The sequence below is a fragment of the Miscanthus floridulus genome, chromosome 3 (genome assembly GCF_019320115.1).
Source record: "Miscanthus floridulus cultivar M001 chromosome 3, ASM1932011v1, whole genome shotgun sequence".
Classification (NCBI taxonomy): Eukaryota; Viridiplantae; Streptophyta; class Magnoliopsida; order Poales; family Poaceae; genus Miscanthus; species Miscanthus floridulus.
This window is the reverse complement of record NC_089582.1, coordinates 23,267,380-23,291,729: the sequence shown is the minus strand read 5'-3', so window position 1 is coordinate 23,291,729 and position 24,350 is coordinate 23,267,380. Positions and strand designations below refer to the sequence as shown.

The 24,350-nt window shown below is 44.0% G+C and overlaps 2 protein-coding genes across 2 annotated transcripts; one reads left to right on the top strand and one right to left on the bottom strand.

The window, feature by feature from the left end:
* Positions 1-617: 617 nt before the first annotated feature.
* LOC136545213 (uncharacterized) lies at positions 618-10,116 on the top strand. Its single transcript, XM_066537260.1, has 30 exons — positions 618-1,415; positions 1,676-1,930; positions 2,066-2,278; positions 2,381-2,512; positions 2,868-2,997; positions 3,169-3,215; positions 3,288-3,389; positions 3,497-3,610; positions 4,127-4,269; positions 4,371-4,468; positions 4,588-4,669; positions 4,907-4,958; positions 5,031-5,111; positions 5,726-5,821; positions 5,897-6,000; positions 6,339-6,795; positions 6,905-6,937; positions 7,012-7,219; positions 7,497-7,630; positions 7,723-7,909; positions 7,990-8,222; positions 8,319-8,402; positions 8,535-8,627; positions 8,704-8,736; positions 8,856-8,981; positions 9,098-9,158; positions 9,301-9,356; positions 9,449-9,505; positions 9,587-9,707; positions 9,898-10,116. The coding sequence occupies exons 1-30, from the start codon at positions 669-671 to the stop codon at positions 10,089-10,091; spliced, it is 4,473 nt and encodes a 1,490-aa protein (XP_066393357.1). The 5' UTR covers positions 618-668; the 3' UTR covers positions 10,092-10,116.
* A 121-nt stretch (positions 10,117-10,237) lies between these two features.
* Positions 10,238-10,907, bottom strand: LOC136545214 (outer envelope membrane protein 7-like). The gene has a single exon (XM_066537261.1). The coding sequence runs from the start codon at positions 10,696-10,698 to the stop codon at positions 10,447-10,449; it is 252 nt and encodes an 83-aa protein (XP_066393358.1). The 5' UTR covers positions 10,699-10,907; the 3' UTR covers positions 10,238-10,446.
* Between the last annotated feature and the right edge of the window lie 13,443 nt (positions 10,908-24,350).

Below are 24,350 nucleotides of genomic sequence, written 5' to 3'. Positions count from 1 at the left end.
TGTTGCATATATTCCATACACATGTTTCAAGTATTTTTATCTAGTTGTTGTGTACGTTTGTAACAATTTTCAAGTGTTTTATCTATCTTCACACATATATTGTAAATGTTACCTATAGATATTTTAAAAGTATACAGGAGTGTGTACATAGGATGCACGTGGGCATCGGGAGGGGCATGAGCGACCCCGCGCGAGCGCGCGGCACGGTGACATCCGGGTGCGGGCCCCACATGGACGTGCGTAATGCAGGCGCGGGCGAAGGCACATGGGCACAGAGTGCAGGCGCGGCGCGGGCGAAGGCATGCTGGCATGGCCACAGAATGCAAGGCGCGCGTGGGAAACAAATCGGGAGAGGCTAGGTACCGTCCGGCGGGCGGTTCCGTTTTCGTTCAGCAGCGAATATGAATAGGAGGCCTGTGGGTCAGTGGGTGGGTTGGATTAGTCTGACGACTTCCGCTGATATCATTGGCCCATGTGAGACCACACGGACCCACCTGCCATTGAGATTGTTCTGCGATCCTCCGTGCGGGTATCGGCGCAGCTCCCCGTGGCGCCAAAATTTCATTTCCCCCAAACCCATCCCAAAATTCCCCAAACCCCTCTGTCCCTGTGTCTTCTCGAAGAAGACATACAGTATCTCGTCTTCGCTGCGGCGATCGGCGGCGGCGATGGTGTTCCTGCAGCGCAGCCGCCCCATCAACCCCCGCAAGCGCCCGTCCCCGCCGCTCGAGCCCGAGCCTGAGCCCCCCAGGGCCGCCGACCCCGACGCTTCCTCCGACGTCGACGCGGCGGCGGCGCTGCTCGCCGACGCGGGCTGCACGCTCCTCGTCCCGCCGCACCAGCCCCCGTCCCTCTCCTCGCCGCACACGTTCGTGGCCCGCCTCTCGCGCAAGCTCTCCGCGGGCGGGGACGCTTCCTCCCCTTCGGCCCCCGCGCGGCGCCTCCTCGAGGGCCTCGCCGCCTTCGCGGCCTCCTCCCCTGCGCGGCTCCGCCAGCTGCTCCTCCCGACGGCGCCGCACGCGCAGAGCCTCGCGCGGGCTCTCCTCTCCGTCCCCGCGCTCCAGCCGGGCCTACTCGCGCTGCTCCTCGAGAAGCTGCCCGAGCACTTCGACGATGGCGGCGACGGATTGCCGCTGCAGGACGACGTGGGGAGGCTCATCGTGTCGCAGTTCCGCTGGCTGGATTTCCTCGTCGATGCCGACGCCTTCGTTGACATGCTCGTGGAGGTGCTCTCCGTGGCCCCGCCCCGCCTGAAGAAGGAGATCATCGGCTCGCTCCCGGAGATTGTTGGCGACCAGAGCCACGCCGCCGTGGTTACTGCGCTCGAGAAGCTCCTGCAGGAGGACTCCGAGATCGTGGTCGCTGTGCTTGATGTGCTGTCGGATCTTAACCTCAACGAGGAATTGCAGGAGCAGGTGATGTAGACACATTTTCTCCTCTGTTTTGTGTGTCTGTCAGTGAACTTTGTTTTGTATATGTCTGTATGATGAGGAGCAGGTGATGTGGATACATTTTCTTCTCTGTTTTGTGTCTGTCAGTGAACTTTGTTTTGTATGTCTGCATGATGAGGAGCAGGCTATGTATACACATTTTCTTCTCTGTTTTGTGTCTGTCAGTGAACTTTGTTTTGTATGTCTGTATGATGTTATGATCTGATGACGTGGCTCTCCTGCAGGCAGTGACTGTTGCGATATCATGCATCCGGACAATTGCTCCAGACCAGATGCCTCATTTGCTCAGGTTCTTGCTTTTGTCGGCTACGCCAGTCAATGCTGGGAGGATTATATTGCAGATACGTGAGCAGCTCAAGTTTGTTGGTGTGGTGGATCCACGGGCTGCACGAAATAAGAAGCTTAAAGGGAAGGCATCGGCTAAAAGCACTGATGGGGCAATACTTGATACACTGAGATCAGGCCTGCGGTTTAAGAATGTAAACTGTTTGAATCTTCAGTTTATTTTGCAGCAAAGTACTGTAGATTGGGGAAGCTCTCCCCTGGAACTTTCCGAAATCCTTTTTGTAGCTATGTTCAAGCTTCTTCTTGGCTGTGCTTTGTTGTGAATGCAGATGCTTTGTGAGGCTTTCTTGAAGGAGCTGAAGTCAGTTGACCACCCGAGGGATCACAAAGTGATTGATGTTTGGCTCATCATGCTTATCTATGCCAATGGTGGTGCTCTACAGAAGAGTGCAGAGAAAATATTGAAGTCCAAGATCTTACAGGAGTGCATAAGAGAGACGCTGTTTGATCAATGCATTCATGGAAACACTGAACTGGTGAAGGTTAGTTCTTCATTATACTGCAATGATTGTATACATGCAGCATACATGTAAATGTCCATGCTAATTTTGAGTCTAAATGCGACATGATTTTACTTGAATCAGGAACATTTCATGTCATACCTCTCAGTTAGCAATTACTTGTTGGCTTGCAAGGAAGAGAAAGCTAGAGAGTTTGCGGCTTATTTGTTCATAGCACTATTTGAAGAGTTCATTGATACATATTCCAGGCAAGAGGTACTGCTTGGCTTCCGACACTTCTGGTTGTCATGATCCACAGGCTAAAAAGTTGAGGATGTCTTATATATGCTGATGGCACGATATAATCTTTGTGATTTCTGAAAAATTCAATTTTGTAACACTTTCATACACTTTGGTTGTTTAAGTGTGAATACATAATAAATGGATATGTACTCTGTGAATTAGTACTGAGTGACCATTTATCTTCGATTACAAATTATCTGTTCTGCCTACCCCAACTTGTTTGGGACTTAAAGGATTTGTTGTTGTTGTTGCTGTACAAATTATCTGTTCTGTTTTGTGCATTTTATCTGTTCATCATTTCCTAATAGTTTGTCCCTTTTTTTGGCAGCTTGTGGGTTCATTGGTCGCTCATATAGGTTCTGGTGTTAGCTATGAAGTTTCATCTGCTCTGGATATCATGATTTCTCTAACATCCAACAATTCGGAGGAACTGATTCCTATATCTTCACATATAACTGGTAAGGTACTTTCCTATGCTGGTAGTTGGTCTTTAGTCCACCCTTTGTATTCTTCTTCTGATATATAATGCAATGATATGCAGAGCTCCTGCATATTTGAGAAAAAGAAACTTTCCTTTGTATTTAGTGCTTTTCATTTGCTGAACAGACTTATTGACCTTTTCAATACAGGAATATTGGATTACTTGGAGAGTTTTCATGAAGATAATCTTCGGAAGGTTTGTGATACATTGCTCATTTCTCTCCTAATTTGTGTCTCCATAAATAATACCTGATCAAGAACCATATAGGTTTACGATATCTTCTGTCGTTTGGCACTGGCTGCTGGCTTCAATACTGGTTCAGGTGGCTCTAAAGTAGCTAATGAGCTTCTAATGGTGGTGAGAAAGCAGGTATGACCACATTTCTTACATGGGTAGCACATTCTTCTCGGAAAGACATCTTTCACTTGCAAATTACAATTCGTTATTGCTCTCTGTGCCTGCTTCTTGCCTTGCAGGTTGGTAATCCAGACATGAAGTATAGACGGATGGGAATAATTGGGGTTTTAAGGATAGTTTCTACTATCGCTTCCACTGATGTCAATGCTGTTGTGAACTGTTCATCATCTCAGGTTTGTTTTAAGCACAATGCCACAATGTAAATTTAGGATAAGTGGCAATATTTTGTTGAAACAACACGCCAAGTTCATATGTTATGTCTGACCATGGCATTCCTTCAGATGCCCAAGTGAATGCCAGCTCTCATCTGAGCACAACTATCATAACAAATTTATTGCTGAATTATTTAAACACCTTGAATACCTCAGGTATAAACCATCTATCATGACAAATCTTGATAGATAAGATAATAACAAATTTGTATGAATAATTAAACTACTCATTGTTAGTTGGTGATTCTGTTTGTTGCAAAGCATCATGAATGACTGATAAAATAGTATACCACATATCTTATACACATGCTGAAATGAAGGATAACATGTTAGGAATGCATATACTGCACAGTAAAATTGCTAAAGTTCCTTTTCTAGGACACAACTGCACTTATTGCACAAACTGCACTTACTTTATCAACCTTTTTTTTGCATTCATGAAATCCTAATGCTAATTTTATTTGGCTGGTTTGGTAGCAACCAAATTGTGAGGAGGCCCTGGAATTGCTGAAGATGTCTGTTAACTCATGCAAATTTGTGACATTACCCTTGATTTTTCTATATGATGAATTAGCTGCTTTGCTGGATAGCAAAGTTATTCACTCTTCAATTCATGAGTGGTAGGTACAAAATGATGGTATATGTTCAGTATTTCGTCATATGTATTTTCTGCTGGTTGTGCTCATGCAAGATGGTTTATTTTACCAATTGGTCTATTCAGGGTAGGAGAGCATGCTGCAGAATTATTTGAGACACCTTTTCTTGCTGATCTAGAAAATGGCGAACTACCGGAGAAATGTGTATGTGATGACATAGAAGGTTAGCTAAATGATGTCATAGTTATTTTTTATATTATGGACTCCATTTCTTTTGAACATTAGGATGTCAATACTTACAATTAACAAGTGCAAATGTAATTGTTGACACCTTGGTTACAGGAGAATTATGGATGAAGTTGGATGGAAATATCTCTCCAGTATGTGTAAATATTATGCCTCTAGCCTCCACTGCGCCCCAAAAGTAAAATACCATAAGTTATTGATGGTGTCATTATTTGGTACTCCCTCCATTCCAAATTATAAGTCGTTTTGGCTTTTCTGGATGCATAACTTTATCTGTGCACCTAGATATATACTATGTCAAAACAGTGTATCTAAAAAAGCTAGATCGAATTATAGTTTGGAATGGAAGGAGTAGGTAATTAGTTTCAAAGAACCTGCACTAGCCAAATTTACTGATATTTTTCACTTTTTGCAGATCTCAATCCTGCTTGCAGATCCTTATGTCCCAATTTTCACTTTTAACAACAGTAAGTGCAATAACTACATAGTTTTATATGTCTTAATTGCTGAGCTTACATTCTTCTTGCTTTATATCAAAGATTGAGCGTTTAGTAAATGAAGGCTCACTTGGTGGAATAAATGCACTACTTGGCTGTCCTTTGCACCTTCCCTCTACCAAGGTTATATACATTTCTCTGTTCAATTATATTGCTATCTACTTTCTTGGTGTAGTTCTAAATTGCTTCGGTGAGGAATACTTCTAACTCGCTATTACACTCAAATAGTTTCTAGTGGCGAATCACAAATTATTTACTTCCTCTGGTCAGAAACATGTCGTTTCAGACAAGATTTAGTCAAACCTTAAAAACTACGTAGTTTGAAAAATGCAAGCTACATGTATAGAATTGTATTGAAAAACACTTGCAAAATCTTATAAATTTGAAGGATTTTAAAAATATATTGTTAAAGGAATTAGTGGTCAAATATATGCATTGAAGACTGTGCAAACTCAAATGTGAAGTATTTTTGACTGAAGAGAATAATTCTTAAGGTAGTTTGCAAAATATTTCCAAACAGAAGTGCCAATGGGGAAACTTGTCAGGAGTAGCTATTTTTTCTTAAGTGTTTACCTATAGGTTGTTTGCAGATCTCTTCACTCTTGTACAAAAGTACAAGGACTTCACTGCTTCCACTATATAGATGTCACTTCTGCAGTGTATAAATTGTCAAAATTTTGAGAGATGCTATTTAATGATCAAGCAAAATAATAACTACTAATATGTACCACTGACAGCACTTGGATGGAGCTAAATGGGGAAACTTGTCAGGATTGCAGAAAAAAACAGTGTGCTATTCCCTGTACTATGCAATAAACTGGATCAGGGAGTTGGTGAGTGGTTTTGTATGTTATAGTTTTCAAACTGTGATTTTCATCTCTATTGTCTAAACTAGAGAATCAATGCAGCTCAATGCTTTCGGCACACAAGTTGAAAGTAGGGTTGATAATGTTTCACAGAAAGCAAGGGATGAGACAGCAGTAAAACTTATGAAGCGTGTAAGAAATCTGATGTGAGTGTACACCAATCGTTATTGTGCTTTTATACTGATAATGATCACATTCATAGTTAGGCCCACTTCAGGAGACATCTATAATCTATAAATGTAATAGAACCATTTAGATCCTAGTGTTCATTGGATATTGTTTGCTCTGCCATCATCATTCCTGGGCCCTGGGCACTGAAAATTTTGTGGTATTCTTATTTCTGACTCCAAGTGTGTGGGCAGTGAATTTCCATCAGTATTGTCCAGTTGATTAATCTAAATCTGAGAAGTTAGTAGATTCCAAACTTTTTATGTATTCATGTATGGCATATGCCTATGAGTAATGACAAATTTGTGCAATTCAGATTACTTGAAGGCTTGCTGAATGCATTTCTCAAAAATTATCCATTATCTCTGCCTGAGCTGCGATATCTTGGGGATTGTTCTGGATCAACAAGCACCAGCAAATTCAACATTCCAAAGAACATGAGAGAACAGAGCATAACTGGTGCTTCCAGCAAAAGACAGAAGGGTTGCAAGGGCAAAGCCTCAGAAAAAATGAATCCTGATGATAAACTCAAGCAACCTACAATATTGGATACTTTCAAAAGAGCAGGAGTAACAGTCAGTCAAGCGACAAACAAAGCTTCTTCACAACCATCGTCAAGTGGAATGATGTCAAAGGATATTGCACAAGATGCTAATGATCCTGGTGAACTTGGGCTTATAGATTTAATGGCAGCACCAATTAAACTGGATATGCAAAGATTCAAATTCAGAACTCTCCATACAACATGCTTGTCTTTGTTGAACTACTCAGAGGTATGGATTTCTTCAGTTTAAATTGACTAGTGGATCAGAAAATCTTTTCTTCCTATCTTAATTGTCATCTTATGTTCATTAAAACAATTGGTATGCTTTTTTTTTGCAGTGTCAAGATTCATCTTCTTACCTTGAAACTGAGGTACTTTATTCCTACTAGATAATTACTGCTAAAATATGGTTAAATTATTAACATCTGGCTATTTTTTCACGCAGCTACCAACATATCTATATCTTCTCCGTGATCTGCATAACAAATTAGATAATCTAAATCCTTCAACCAAGACTTTTCTTAGTACTTCTCAAGCAAAATATACTCGTACTCACTGCCATAAGAGCACACAAGAATTTCTTGACAAAATCCAGCCTCTATTCTTAGTTTTAAGGAGGCATCTGGATGGAGCAGTTTCAATGATCAAAGATGGTAAACTTCTATATCATAATTTCTGCTTCTTGTTACTTTTACATTGTTTGAATTACTAGATAATTAATGGGCCGAGTCGGTTTCTTTATGGTTGGGGCTGTATGTGCTGGTAGGATTAACCCCCACTCTCCTCCTTTATGTACCTTTTGTTCTTAATGCATGGACACGCAGCTCTCCTGCATTGTTCCAGGGGGAAAATCAGTGTTTGAATTTTGTATAATCCTTCATTGGCTCTCCTTACTTTCGGTTGATAACACGATACGCTACTATTCTTCAGTATCAGAGAGCTGCCCAGATAACTGGAGTTCACATTCATCTTCTGCTGGCAACCCAGACATACCATATGTGGTGGTCTCCAAATCATCAATTGTGACTGCTGTATGCAAGGAGATTCTTGGCTGCTACAGGAAGGTTGTTCTATGGATGTATTTTCTTTCATCTGAAAATAGACGAGAGATCTAGAAACTGAAGCTGCTTGCTAACAAGTCTGGTGCCTTTTGCAGTTACTTGCCATTCCTGATCTGTTGAATCAACCAAACATGTCAATTCTGAAGCAACTTTTGCAGACTTTGCAGCCAACTGAAAATTTTGATGATGTTCTTTCTGAGTTCCAACCATCTCTTGCTCCTTGCAATGTTGATTACCTATATTGTGGAGCATGTAAAATGTTGGAGGATATTATGGATCCAGGTAACTAGCTGTTGGTGCCCACAGTGCTTGGACATTATGTAATCTTTTTGCCTAATTTTAGTGTTCTAATCTTTTTGCAGTGTTCTTGTTCTCATACCTTTTGTCTTCTGATGTGTTAATTACTATACAATCAATTGTAAATTCTGTTGTTGTATTGTTGGAAAAATCTGGGGAACCAAATGGGAAAAATATACACATGGGATGCTCCAAAGCGATCATTCCCTTTCTGCGAAAGCGTCTTGGATACTCAGCTCATAAGCTGCTAAGTGCTGATTTCCCTAGCGAAGATGCTGAAAAAGGATGGCAGAGTAAAGTAAGCTTAAGTTCCATCCAACTACCTTTTTAATGTGCTAGCTGATATGTGATAAGCTTGTTGCTCCTACTATGTTCCCTGCTTTTTGTCTGTCAGGGTGATCTTATACAGAAGATATTGCAAATATACCTCAGGAATAGTGACTCTACTTCAGATCTACTTGCTGAGATATTGCCTAAGGTGGGCCATCTCTACTTCTTGAGTGTGCTCTGAGAGACACCTCACTTAGCGTATAGTCGTAGATATGAACTACATGATCCTTTTCTTTTTGCCCGAGAATACTCCTTATAGCTTCTTATTCCATGTTTTAAGGAACCTTCGCTCAAAACAAAAGATACCCAAGATGTATCGTATGGTTTTCCAACATTGTGTTCCTCCACTATTCCCTCTTGGTACCGTGTGCTTGTAAGTATGGCATTTGATGCATTTATGAACTATCCCATGCTTGTCTTGTCTTCTAACATTTCGGTCACTAATGCAGCATGAGGAGAACACTGGGAGTTTAAACAAGACGGTGAGCAATTTAAATCAGCATATATGCGCTTGAATTGCTCCTTTTTTCCCTATTGCTGTGTCCTTTAATCTAAAGCTGTAGCGATGCCTGATGTTTGAGTAATTTCCATCCTACTATAGATCAAACAAGCACTGAAGGCTAGAGCATCACCTGAAAGAGGATCAGTTGATACTATTCTGCAAGAAATTCAGAAATCAGTGGAGGCATTTGTCTCTCTAATAGGATTGTGCAAGGCTCACGAAAAGGTTAGTTGTACCATAGCGACTCAAGCTCAAATCCCTCAAACAGTACCTTGTGCGGTTGTTTAAGTATCGGGCTGCTGGATGAAAGAGACACTATTTACAAGATTCTTAAATTACAGGTTTCTATGCATGCAATGGCAGTTAAACATGGGGGAAAGTTTATCGACACATTTCTGAAAGGTGAGGAATTGTGGTTCTATAAGTTCACTATGTATACATGCCTTTAACCTTTTAATATCTTGTTGGTAACACCAATTTTGGTGTATCTTGGTCTTGACCTTTGACAAAATAAAATGTTCAATTTACTATTACCCTTTTGCAGCCTTCAGCTTTCTAGAGACACATTTCGAGCAACATAATGGCACCATAGTCAAAATGGTAAGGGCTGTAGGTTACACTTATGTTCCTTTTGGTATCACTGATGAATTACAATGGCTGATCAGTGTCGCTGATGAATTGTGTTGATACAGCTAAGACTACTTCAGAAAGCAACAAGAATAATCCAATCCATATGTTCAGATGCTAAGGTACAGTACAGTTGATGACTCTGTGTATGTACGACGTTCATACCATAAGCCTTGTGCTCCGTGCTTACAGCAGTAATGCAGGGTAACAAGCGGACAATGATCACAAGCAAAGTACCTCCTGCAAAGAGATCCATGGAGCGGTTCTTGTTCCAAGTTAAGGCACTGCTACACAACTGCTCCACCGAGAAGGAATTCCAGATGGGTAAATTTTGCAATCTCATTCACAGTTTCTCCAGCACCATGCCTAGTCATGCACAAACTGCAAGTTGAGAGATGCGGCATCTCAACCTAGACCTGTGGGCTGTGGCTTTGTGAATTGTGATAGGCAATTTGAAGCTGTGCCTACCTCCTGCTCTAATGCCCTCCACTTTGTGAATTCTGAACTGTGACAGGCAATTTGAAGCACAAGGACTTGCAAGGCCATGTGGTGAGCTCTCAAGCCTATGGGAGCGTGGACGAGGAAGACAAGGAGCAGATGGAGACTGACTCTGAGGCTCCCGATGAGGAGAACGATAACGACAACGCAATGGACGAGGATGCAGTGGAAGGGAGTAACGAGACACCAATGGAGGAGGAAGAGGAATAGTGTCATAGGTACCAATCTGTACATCTCTCTCTAACCTGACCAAAAATTGTCCCCAAAATTAACAGTTGCGTGTGTGTGCATTTGGTGTAGAAAGATAGGATCCACATCAGAATCTGGGTTGTAACGTCACTTGTAAATACGAAGTCTGAATCAGGAGCATTCACTAGTTGGATGCTTAGATCGGTATCTATCCCGTTTGACAGCAGTTTATATATTTCTAGCAGTTGTCGTTTATAACAAACCCATAAGTCATAACTCATAAGCACAGACGGACATTCTAGAAAGAAACAAGATTACAATGCGAGGGGAGAAGGGGAAGCAAGCCTACTACCGCATCGCCTCTGGGAGATGAGATTCAGATGGCCTTGGCGGGTGGCGCGGTGGAGGCTGAGAGGTCGGCGAGGAGCGGCTCGGTGGAGGGGGCGGCGCCGCCGGTGGTGGCGTTGGCGTTGGCGTTGGTGGGGGAGTCGGGGTCGTAGTTGGGGTCGAGCGCGCGGTCCATGGCGCGGCGGCCGGTCTCGAGGCAGGGCTTGCAGGCCATCTCGATGGTGATCCAGCCGAGCACCACCGCCGCGATCGCGATCACCGCCGTCACCACCGCCCCCATCGCGATGAAATTCCTCTCGTCCTCTGCGCGGGCGGCGGATCTGGTGATGTGGTGGATGCCGCGGAGTGTCGAACGGGACGGGGGCTGGGGCCCGGCGAACCAGTTGCAGAGGGACAAAGGGGCCGTTGCGGTGGTCCCGGCCTGGTAAGTGTGGAGCGCAGCGGTTGGATTGGATAGGTCCGGCCGTCCGTGGTCGGCGCTCGGCAGCTCCAAGGCAACTAGGCAAGGCGGATTCCCCGTTGTCTCGTCCTTTTCTCCACCAGCAGTCCAGCACAAACTAAAGATGGCAACGGGCACAAAATATCCGCGTGCCGGCGGATAGAAAACCCGATGGACATGGATATGGGTTTAAATTTGTGCCCACGGGCACGGGCATGTGTATGATTCTAAACCCGATGGATATTTGCTCGTGGGCATAGAAAAATGATATCCGCACCCGCAAATCCGCTAGACCCGCGCCAATAACCCTATAAGTCTATATACGGTTGTATGTCTTTATTCGTATTAATTTGTGATGACTTGAGATACACTAATGTAGACGTACTTTTGATTACTCTTGTATGGTCAATGTGTCATACTTTATCTAATGTTGAGATATAGACGTTTATTTTTTGATATATTGTTTCTGACTTGCTATTAAGATATGGTTGTGTGCTTTGTTGCTTCATTTTTGCGGGTATACGGGTGTGCCCGCGGGCATGTGATATTCGTGGATAGCGGGCACGAGCATGGTTTTCTACCCGTGACGGTTAACGGGCGCGGGCGCGGGCATGGATTTTTGCTCGCGGGTATGGATATCTAGGGCTACTATCCGCGCGGATTTTACCCGTTGCCATCTTTAGCACCAACACGAAAGGGGTCCTCGACTCCTCGTCAATCGTCATGCAAATCAAAGTTCCCCAAACTAGAGGAACTCGTGACTTTTCGTCTTCATCTTCAACTATATACAACACCTACACTTGCAAACTCAAAATAAACCACCAGTGTTTGTGTTTAGATGCTAGACATATATTTATCAAAGCCGAATACGAGGACACTCCTAGATACTCTCTTCGTCCAAGATAAATGCACATCTCATATTTTGAGGAGTCAAATATTCTCAAGTTTAACTATTTTTTTAAAATAATATTAATATTTGTATATTTTTAAATAATTTTATTGATATCATAAACATTAATACTTTTTGGATATACTTGTCAAACTTAGAATTTGTAAACTTCTTGAAATGCGAGATGTATGTTTATTTTGGGAAAATTCCGCTTGATTGACACGTGCTCTTAGTCACCCTTTCGGAGGCTGGATTCTAATTCTGCTTTTTTTTTTTTGGCAGCAGCCTTACTTTCTGCTTTTGGGCTGTTAGCTACTTCGCCCGTGGGCTCGTTCTGGGTTTGTCTGGCCGTGGACGCAGTTGTAAATTCCTAATGCGGCCGTGGACCACAAGTCCCAACCATCCTCTTATTAGCCTTTCCCCATTTGTTTTGAGAGAACCTTGCGTGTTAGCCCATTGACCCAGCCCAGTGGCCCAACTAAATTCACTTCGTTTTCTTTCTTCCTCCATACTATGCTGCAAAGATCACATCAGGGATTCTGAAGGCCACCCGACAAAGAGTCACCCACTAGTGGTTGTATTTTTTGTTTCTCAAAAAAAAAAAAAACACTAGTGGTTGCATTTTGTTTACTGCACGCTGCCTGCCTGATTGAATCGATCGACAAGCTGCGTCTGAACCGCATGCATGCAGTTTCTTGAGACGTTGTGCAAATTGTTCTCTTCGCAACTTGCAAAGGTTCAGGTGAGTGCACGTAGTAACGTAGAGAACCCACCCATGTCTGATGCATCGTCATCTTCTCCATTTGATCTCTGAATGACGCGCTCCAACACGATGCATTAGCATTATATATTGACTTTCCAATTTACCTTACCTTACACGTAGATCAACGCATAAAAAGCGCATATATACTACGCGTACGAATGAACACAACTGGCTTTCTTTCTTCCGGTCATTATATATTCATTCGTTATCCTTTTGACTTCCATTTGCTGATAGATGTTGCTTGTTCAACCTGCTAGTGGAATATAATGCATGGATCATGTGGCAAAACTCAATTGCTGGATCGCTGGACAATTGCAAGCAAGTTGTTGTGTCTGAACTTGCAATTGCTCGAGTGGTAGTAGTAGTTGTGCAAACAATGCAATTTGACCTGACGACCTCCTCCGTCCCCTGCATCGTGCGTACGTGCTGATGCCCGCAGTGACGCACGTGTTTCCAGCTTTGACTGGTGAGCTGACCTTATTGTTTTTACGTACTTGCTGATGTCATTAACCACAATGCGGCTTTGACCATATATATATGCATGATATATGTGTGCTCTGCCCTTTCTTTCTTCTTTTTGATGCTAGCGTCCAAACCAGGTGAGCTAGCTCTATCAAGCCCCCTTTTCTCATCGTGTTAATTACATTCTTTTTGTGTGTCATGCATGCATGCATGAGCGATCGACCACACGTGGATATTAACGCTCACATGCATTTTAGCGTAGACATCATGGAGACTGGAGAGTGATAACTATATCTCTGCTGGCCGCTGCTGCACTGATCTTATCTTCCAAAGTGTTGGTGAGATACACGCGCGGGTTTAATTCTTGGCTTTCTCAGAGTCCCCACAATATAATGGTCCATTTGTTTGAAAAGCATGTGTAGATATTTTGGTCACTACTTACTCGCCGTATAGTAGTACGTCCGATTGAAAAGCATAAAGACTATATATATCGGATTAATTAGAACTATATTAGGTCGCAGAGAGCTATCCCTTGCTTTTGACCTTTAAATCTGCTCGTGACGCTGCTTTTGCTGATCCGATCGAGAGGATAAGAAGGCCATTGTTCTTGCTGCGTGTACTTGCTTGCTAGCTTCCATATATGCATGGATAATGTGGACGAACTGATGAGTAGGATTTGACTGGGAAGAACAAAGTGATCGGCAACCTATGTACTTCTTCTGTAAGTCATAAGTCATTTTGACTTTCTACAGGGTCTCTCCAAAAATTTGGAGCCTATAGCGATCGAATGAAATGCAAATTGAGGTTCTAAAATTGTCAACTTCGTTTTGTGCCTCCTATAAATAAGGCATACTTTCACTAATATATATATATATATACCATAAGTTTAGTATGTATTCTGGCCTAGCTAATTGCTTATAAAAAATTCATCAAGATAATAAAACAAAAGAAAACCAAACCGTGAACAAGAATTAGTGATGGCGTGGCCGTGATGCGTAATGCCTTCGGCCGAAACGGAACAACAAAAATAAATCACCGGGTGAAAAATGTAACTGAGAACACGCACGTAGTGTAGTGGTAGGGATGCAGAAAGCGCAGCCTAAGTCGGGAGTTTGACTCCCCCTTCTCACCCAAAAAGACACTCCTTTACTATTTTTAGTGAAAAATATGTGGTCCACTAACAGTTTGTGTTAGCTTTGTGCTTGTTTTTGCCAGCGAGAAGAAGCTGAAACCAAACAATTTGAATTGTTGAGGTGGCTTTTGAAAAGCTGAAAATCTGGCATGTAAGAAAATGAACTCAAAACTCAAAATTACATTATGAGTTTTTTTCCCCAACTTTCGGTTTGCTGAAAAGCTAAAAATTTATAAGAATACTAAAACCAAAAGACATGAAGGTAGGTTTTTAGCCAAATGTCTAAAAGCTAGATTTTTTTAAACACATTTTGTAAACTAATTTTAAATCTAACACTGTTTAATTGTTTTTTTTTTCAAAACTAACACTTTTGGCCGCGCCTATTGCCATGGCGCGACGAAACGCCTGTGCCGCGCCCTGCATAGTGGCGCGGCGGGAGGATGACGCGGCGACGACCGGTGACGTGGCAGGATCTGCCGTGCCATAGACCACGGCGCGGCACTGCCGCGCCAAGTCCCACGGCACGACAGGACCTGGACGCAGACAAAAGATCGGCTGCTGTCGGTGAGGATCAGCATCGACGCGACCATGGACCCCGGCTTCGCGTCGCAACTGAACGACATCTGCAGCTCCGACCCCAACGCCTTCGCCTTCCTCGACCCCTCGCCAGTGGGCTCTGAGCAGGTGCTCTAGTCCGACATGAGGTCGCACAGCACGGTCGACTACTGCGCGTCCAACCAGGGTGCTTTCTTCGGCTGTTTCGTGGCGGCGATGACCAAGCTCGGGAGGATCAGGGTCAAGACACCGGCCACCGGCGGCGAGATACGCCGGGACTACTGGTTCCCGAACTAGTTGCTAGTTAATCTCGCCGGCAGTGCTGCCGCGACGCATTGAAACGAATATAAATCAAATAAATGAAGTCCGTGCGCAAGTTGACAAGCTACCACATAACATTTTCATTGGTTCGACATAATATAACCAACTAAGCCTGCAAGTTTCGGACGACAATATTCGTTCGACCTAACAAACTAAGACCCAGGAGTGTAAGGATCCCTCAGACGTCTCTGTCTCTTCGGATTTGTTGGCAACACATTGGGAGTGTAGCCAACGTCGGTGTGGTCGCATTGCCAGTGCGTACGGCTCGTACCCTGCAAGTATATGATATGCACGATTACTTATAATCTTTATGATTGTTAGTTCATGGAGCCTACATATTTAAAGAAACTACCTTTGTTACTACCTGTGAGGCTCTTTGGGTACTAAGCGGGGCACCACCTAGCTGAGACATGCCGATCTCGTTCTGCGGTCAATCGTCCCACTAGTGGTGCTGTCTGCGAAAGCCCGGGGGGTCATCGTCGTCCTTGTTTGTAGGGTCCTTCCCAGCGCTATGATGTGGTGGTGTATGCACTGCGGAAGTGGCACCTGCCATCGGCTGAGAAGAGCCAGCTGGTGTCCTCAAAGAGCCAGAAGACGTGCCACCCGACCGCGCTGGGACTACCGGTTCCACCCAAGGAGTGTCCATACAGCTCAGCTTCTGAGCTAGCTTCCTTCAGCTCTGCTTCACCTTCTGCATAAATAGACGTTAAAGTTAGTGCATTTCCCAAACGCATATACACTAAAGAAACATTTTTGGAATGGACAAGTTTATGTTTACCTCCACAAAAGCCTCGAGAACACCTGGCCCCTGCCCTCTAGACTCGTGAAGCCAAAACGCTGCTTCGTTGGACATCCTTGACAATTGTGTCGCCTGGGTATAGAAACATGGTTGGATAATTTTAGTACACATACTTAATACTAAATGGATAACAAATTGTACCATTCGAGTATGTTACCACGTATCTTTGAAGCGGGGCTCTCTATAGTTGTGTGTCGTCCCTAGTGGCAACGTCGTAGACATCTTCCTCTGAGTACTCGTCAATCGCCTCCTTAGTGTATAGGGGCTTGATATGTGTCCTCGTAGACCTGTGAAGCCACCATAGGTACCCGTTGAAGGTGTGCTGGTCGTGTGGGGGACCCGCATGGACTACTGTCGGTCCCTATTCTGCCACAACTGGATGTACGCATTGTGTGTCACGCGCCAATCCTTGGTCTTGTACCTCTTCCTGCGGTCATACCTGCAACAAAACGATGTTAGTTGTACCACACACACCACTAAAGTGTAGCTTTGTTATTAATCGATAACGCACTCGTGCAATTTTTGGTTGGTGGAGTAAAGTGGTGGTGGGTAGCCTGTCATTCTTCTAAACTGTCTGCAAACCCTGTTGGGCAAGTGAATCTCGACCACGTGGAAGAAAATAAGAGGGACGTTGCAGCGATACTCGTCTGACTCATCTCTAGTGATAGGACTCAGATAGTACTCGAGCTCCGGAGCATCCTAAGGACACCAATGCACCTGAATATTTCGTAATTGAGTTAGGTTGTGATATAGTGTACATCGAACAAGACACATGTATGATAGTAAAGAGAGCATAACTTGGTGCTTTGTTAAGACGTCGAGACCGTCCGTGTACTCCCTGTACTTGCGCTTCGCATTCTCTCTAACTAACTCTGCTTGCGTCTAGATATACATAGCTGTAGGGAGTGTATCCTGCCCGTTCTATTGCTGCATTGAACACAATAATGAATTAGCCATTAATAATTTCATCATATGTAACTGCCTCGAAGAATATAGTGAACCAAGGAAGTGCCAGAGCCACACTCTAGCGAACCTATCGATCTGAGCCTCATCAGCCTGTGGGTCCAAGTAATCAGAGCACTCTATGATCCAGGATGATAAAACACCGGAACTTTTCCTAAAATTCATCAAAGAAAATGAGACCCGATGGCTGCAGGAAAGCAATGCAAGTATTAAATAGGCTTGAATTGCTCACTTATTTTTCTTGAAAACCTCGTCGTCCGGTGGAAGAAAGTCAGTGAACTAAGCCACCAGCTCCCTCCAGTGATTGTTGTAAACTATACCTGTCACTGGAAGTCCCCCCAACTGAAGGCCAAAGATAGCCTTCACGTCTTGCATGGTCAAGGTCATCTCGCCGCAAGGTAGGTGGAACGTGTGGGTCTCAGGCCTTCACCTGTTATAAGAATAGAACGACTGTTAGTAGCTTCAAATTTGTTATAAGAATGTTTACGTACAAAGAAGGCTCTCGCACTTGTCTACAGCTGCAGTAAGTAGTGCTGGGTCAAGGGACGAAAGACCGTAGTTGACAACACGAATAAGCTCGAGAAAGCCGGCACGCCGTATGTACGACGCATAATGCTCGTCCCACTAGTGCGCCCTGGTGTGCGTGCGGGGCCTCAAAGGAGGCAAGGCCACCTCTGCGTTGGTGTCACTCAAGATGTGTGCTCGGTGCTGTGGTCGTATTCCACCTCAAGAAGGGGATACAACGGGTGCTGTGTGGAAGGGGCCATCCTGTTATAAATTGATAAACAAAGGGTTAGAGTATTCAAATTAACAATATTCAAATTAACATTATGTAGCATTGCAAAATTTAAAGTACTTGTTATGCAATACGAACACAATATGAAAGCATATGTATATATATTCAAAGTAACATTAACAAACATATTAAATAACTTCACTAGGAAAATAAGCATTTGACGAAACTTCATCAAGTCATCCAAATCGCCGTATCACGCACTACTAAGTACCGACACTTAAAAACTAGTATCTATACTGACAACCTTTACTACTATAAACTAACTAAATAATAAATACCTAATCAATCCCTAAACCCAAAATCCTAACTAACAGTAACATAAACCCTAACTACCTAACCAAACCTTAACTATACTACAACACACAACCTAAACCCTAAAAACTACCTACCTAAATAAACAAATTCACTAACCTAACTATCCTAAATCACTAACCCTAACTAAAACAACAATCATAATAACATAAAATCGAGAGAGGGAGCTACCTTGATATGAGCGGGCGGCCGACGGCCGTGACGCGCCGGCGTTCGTGGCGCGGCTAGAGCGGGTGCTGCGCGGCGTGCGTGCGGGCAGATAGAGGGAGGGTGGCTCGCGGGCGATATTTACCTAGGACTGCTGTGCCGTTAGGGATGGCGCAGCACTACCGCGCCGTTAGGGATGGCGTGGCACTACCGCGCCAAGATCGGTGGCGTGGTAGACCTTGCCACGTCACCGGTCAGCAATCCCGGTCATCGTCACGTCATCCTCCTACTGCGTCACCATACATGGCGCAGTACAGACGTTTCGCTGTGCCATGGCAATAGGCGCGGCCAAAAATATTAGTTTTGAAAAAATAAAAACAGTGTTAGATTTAAAATTAGTTTACAAAAAGTGTTAAAATTAAAAAAAAACTTCAAAAGCTACACCTCAAACAAATAGGCTTCAGCTTCTAGCGCCGGTGGACTAGGGGTCTGTTTGGTTCACACCTTGGAAAAGCTGTCTGGCCCAGCCAGCAATCCCAGACATCTAAGGCCCCGTTTGGCAGGGCTTCACTTCACTAGTGAAGCCATTTTTTTTGGCTTCAGCTCCACGAACAGTTCCACCGGTGGAGCTGAAGCGGTTTTGGTAAACCGTTTGGCAAAATGGCTTCCCTATGAGAGCATGTTTTTAGGGGCCTGGAGGAGGAGCCGGGAGAAGCCACTTTTTTTGGCTCCATCCCACCCCAAATCACTGTGAGAGCATGTTTTTAGGAGCTTCACAAGTGAAGCTATTTTACTTTGCCCCGTTTGGTAGAAAACGGCTCCAAACGGCTCCTGAAGCCGGTGGAGAAGCCCTGCCAAACGGGGCCTAAATGTAGTTGCGTGTGGTCATATTTTGCTGCCTGATATCTCACATTATTTGGGGGCCGTGTTTTTTAGCCTGGTGCGGTTTGCATGCTCACACAAGCCCCTATGAAAATGTATTTTATGCCGTACCTAATTAATAAATATAGTTTGGTTTAGTATATGTGTGTGTATATTTTTCTATGAACTCAGTGAAAATTAGAGAAGACTATCTTAGGATAAATAAGCTAAAAGGACTTACAATCTGGAACCCAGAGAACATTTAATTTATCTGTTAGCCAGTGCACCAAAAAGTTATATGCAGTGTTCGACCCGGGGTCAACTGGGGCTTGGTAAGGTGTACATACGCGTGCACGATGCATGCATGTGTATATAGGTTATGTATGTATAATAATGCATTCACATTTCATGTACGTACAGCTAGCTAGCTAGGTACGTACAACGCATCCTACAGATACATATGCATTGCAGTGCAGATAGCTAGAATCTGGAGATCCATAGATGCCGTGCGCACGTGAGACCGTTCCAGTTTTTGCGGACTTGCGGTTTGACAATGCATGCAATGCAACATGGATGCATGCATGTATCCATCTCAAAATTCTCCAGGAATCTGGAAATTCTCTTGCACCGTATATAGGCGCATGTATATACGTTGCCCATGCATGGCTATACAGCTCACACGGATCGATCGATCGGTCCTTAATTACGTTTCCTTCAATCACGAAATTAATGTAATCCACAATCCATGCAGGCACGCACGCAGTAACGCGTACGTAAGCGCAATGCATGCATATTATATATAATACTTTCTCTATTTTAAATTATAAGTTATTTTGATTTTTTTAGTATATCTATTTTGCTATACATCTAGATAAATAATATGTCTAGATATATAACAAAATGAATAAACTTAAAAAAGTCAAAGCGACTTATAATTTATAACGGATAGAGTATATAAATAAAGAAATCCATGGATCGATTTATTATCTATAAGCCATACTACATACATACTGTACGTGCGTACGTGGAAATAAAGCGGCAGAGATGAACATATACGTACGTATATTGCAAAAATATTCATGTGACCGTTGGTTGGGTTCGTGTGGCTGAGTAAGTCCGATGGATTGCAGCCGTTCGTTCGTAGGCGCATTATATATAGAATCCAGTATCCACGCACGCTTTGCAGGGCTGGAATGAACCACGGGTTTGGGAGAGGAGGCGGCACACAGTTTTGCTCCCACGTACACGTAAGCAGTGACATTTTCATGTACAGCGTCGTATATTTTTTTTCCATTTTCATATGTATGCATGCATATGGATCTATATATATCGCGCGGTATGTAACGTGGATGTTGTGGTCTCCAGAGGATGAAGTCTCTGCTGGTGTACATGCATGCATATAAGCGTAGACTCCAAGTTATGTAATACGTGCAACGCAACGACACGTTGCTGGTCTGTCGGCATTTATCAAGTCCCAACGTAGCTACTAGTCGTAAGAGCTAGCTAGCAGTGACGACACAGCATTGCATATTTGCATTGCTTGCATTGCATCGACCCAGGTCGACTGCAAAAAAATAATAATAAAAAAAAACCGACCAAAATCTACACCTGCTGGTGCATGCTCATCAAGTCCCCAGCAGTGCGCGTCCCCAGGCCAGACATCGGAAATGGTGGCCGACCGTATCAAAAGAAACTAGGCCTCGTTTAGATGCTGAAAAAATTTCAAATCGATGAATAGTATCACTTTCGTCTTATTTGATAAATATTGTCCAATCGTGGACCAACTAGGCTCAAAAGATTCATCTCGTGATTTCCAACTAAACTGTGTAATTAGTTATTTTTTTATCTACATTTAATACTCCATGCAAGCGGCTAAAAATTGATGTAATGGAGAGAGAGTGAAAAAACTTGGAATTTTGGTGGCATCTAAACAAGGCGTAGCATCATCTGTATGTGCAGCTGACCACTGAGACCAGCAGCTAGCAGCAGGTATTTTGCATTGGGTGCATGGTATGGTGACTGTTTTAAAGTGCCACGTCATGTACTATATACCGCTTATTGGCTGCATATTGCAAATGGCTCGATCGACCACCTCGACAGTTCTCTCGTAAACAATGCGTCAATGCACATTGTAGATGTTAGTATATACTTCCCTCGTTCTAATTTATAGGCCGTTTTGATATTTCTAGATATATACACAACTTTTATCTATGTTCCTAGAAAAGCTAAAAACAATCTATAATTTGGAACATAAGGTGGTATATTTTAAGATCAGTGTCTAGGAGTCTGGGACGTAGATATTTCATGAGATGTATGTGTAACTCCATCATCAATTTCGGCAGTAATATATATATAGTGGAAGTCAGCTACATTATATCCGGTCATCCAATTCATCAGTATGGTCTAGCTAGCTATAGTGCACTATAGTAAACAAACAAATAAGGTCTTGTTTGGATACACGTGTATTCACTACAATCCACATGTGTTGGAATAGAACTTAGTTTAATTCTACTCCAATACATTTTAACATATGTGGATTAAGATGAATATATGCGCATCCAAACAAGTACATGTATAGTCGTCCACGGTCCAGCTAATAATATACGTGCAAAAGCTGTTGTTACTGTTATCCTGGAACATCTTTTCTTTACTGAAATATGTGGATGGCCGTGGGGTGGGGCTGCCCGGAGTTTAGCGCAGGTACGGTGCGCATGGCATACCCTATGCATGCAATCAGATAACCGCACACGTACTACCTCAAGCTATCTGTCCATGTATGTATCTTGTATCCATCAATCCTGCACAATCCAACACTGCTTTGACATTCTTGTGCATCACATGTGTGCATGCACAAAGCCACTGCATACAGTGTACTGAGGGCTACCTATGTATGGACGAACAAAATGGGTCAAAATGAGTGGACAACCATGCTGCAAAACAAAACATCGGTCACGAGCGAGCTGGAGAGGACACGTGGACGTGCACGTGTCGGCATGGCATTTACGTGGATGCGATTTTTCATATAAAAAAAATGAAAGATGGTGAAGATAGCTAGTCGTCGTCGACCGATCACTACCTAGCTTAGGTTATCCATGCATGGTGATGGATGATGCACAGATATATAGTCTATTTGAGTGGAGTCAGCAGTGATTACCTGTGGTGATTTTGTTTAATTAGTCGGTGGATTCCATGAAAAAAGAGACTTTAGTCGGTGGATTAGCTAGATTTTCTATTACGTGCGTGCTAAACTAATAACGATGTAGGTTGGATTATTACGTGCATGCGTATGTATATATACGCGCGCAGGACCACATATAGTGGAATCGATATCATCACACATTTTGCTGTTTCTAGATATATACCATTTTGCTACACAAAACATTACGCATAGATATATACCGGTAAAGTCCAATTTACACCCTCCAACTTTCGTCAAAGTCTGGATTTCAACCTTGAACTTTAAAACCGGATAACTTTGGCCCTCCAACTCTTGAAACCGTTCAGCTTTCAACCTTCTGGGCGGTTTCGGTGATGAACAGTAACTTTTGATATTTTCAGGAGACGTCGAAATTTTATATTATTTTTTAAGCATCTTAACGTCATCAAATGAAAAAACTCAAAACTACAAAGTTGTAGATCTCATTGAGAGCTACAACTTTGGTATGAAAAGTATTTTCATTTAACTCCATACAAATAATATATTAGTGCTCTAATGCGGCAAGCGCTAGTAGGCGATTATTATGGTGTTGAAATTTTATATTATTTTTTCGAGTATCTTACTGTCCTCAAATGAAAAAAATTATCTTCATCTGACATCGTATTGAAGGGTTTTCTATTTTTTGAAATTTGAGTCTCATCACGCGACAAAAAATTATCTCTCCCTCCCTCACTCTTTTTCTCTCGACCGTTCCCCTCTCCCTCTCCCCTCCTTGATCGTGCTCTTGAGGAAACTGCTGAGGCCAACGATAAAAAAAATGCTCCGCTGACGATTCTACCACTCCTATATCTCCCACACTGGCACTCTCGACCCTCTTCCATCCACCCTCTGTCCCTTGTCTCCATTCCCTTTTTGCTCCCCCTTTTTTCTTAGATCTCCCTCGCCGACACACTCTGCTGCCCCTCATAGGCAGAGAGTTGCTCACAGTGGCAGTGAGTGTTAGACTTAGTCATGTTCCAGGTTCAATGAACCATTGTAAACCATGTACTTGGTCATAGATGGTAGTTAGAGTTGATAGGTTGAGATTTGTTGTAATTCCGTGAATCATGTACTTGCCACCATGGGGGCTGCTCCCGTGTCTATAACACGTAACCAAGAAAGACCCAAGGGGTCATCTTGTTCCCTCACTTTTACATGGTATCAGACGCCTCCAACCTCCTCGCGGAGTAGACCGATCCATGGCGACACCGTCTGCCGCCGCTGCCGCTTTCTCCTTTGGTTTTCTTCCTCCGGTGACGGAGAAGTTAACCCAAGGGAACTACACGATGTGGAAAGCCCAGGTCGTAGCCACCCTCCAGGGCGCCCAGCTTTGGTCCTTCACCAAACCCACCTCCCAACCCCCGCCGGAATTCTTGGCTGACGACGCCGATAGCACCGCCGCCGGCAAGAAGGCTGCTCCGGTACCCAATCCGGATCACGAGAAGTGGTTCGCTAAGGACAGCCAAGTCCGCAGCTACCTCTTCTCCTCCTTGTCCAAGGATGTCTTCTCCCAGGTGGCCGACAAGACCACTGCGGTGGAGCTCTGGGCCGCGATCTAGAATCTACAGGCGTCCCAGTCTCGCGCGCGCATCATGTCCACCAGGATGGCCCTCTCCACCGCACAAAAGGGCTCGTCCACGGTGGCGGAGTTCTTCACCAAGATGAAGGGTCTCGCTGACGAGATGGCGTCAGCAGGCAAGAAGCTCGACGATGATGAAGTCGCCTCCTACATCCTCATGGGGTTGGGGAGGACTTCGACTCGGTTGTGACTGGCGTGTCCAATCGTGCTGAACCCATAACTCTTCAGGAGCTGTAGGCTCAACTCGTGAGCCATGAACAACGCCGGGAGATCCGCGATGGTGGCTCGCACTCCTCTACCAACATCGCCGCGAAGGGCGGCCGCGGTGGCGGTCCTTCCTCCAACAACAACCGTGGTGGAGGTCGCCGCGGCGGTGGCGGCCGGGGCGGATATGGACGTGGACGCGGCGAACGTGGCCGCAACTTTCTTCATGGTGTGTTCTGTCAGATCTGTGGCATTGAGGGCCATGGAGCGGATCGCTGTTTCAAGCGGTTTGATGCCTCGGTCACGGGTCCTCCCCAGAAGAGCGTATCTTCAGCAACTACTTCGTCCTATGGTGTGGACACCAATTGGTACGTGGACTCCGGCGCCACGGACCACATCACTGGTGAACTCGAGAAGCTCACTGTGAGGGACCGGTACTATGGCAATGATCAAGTCCATGCTGCCAATGGTTCAGGTATGGCAATCAATCATGTTGGTCATAGTGTTTTGCAAA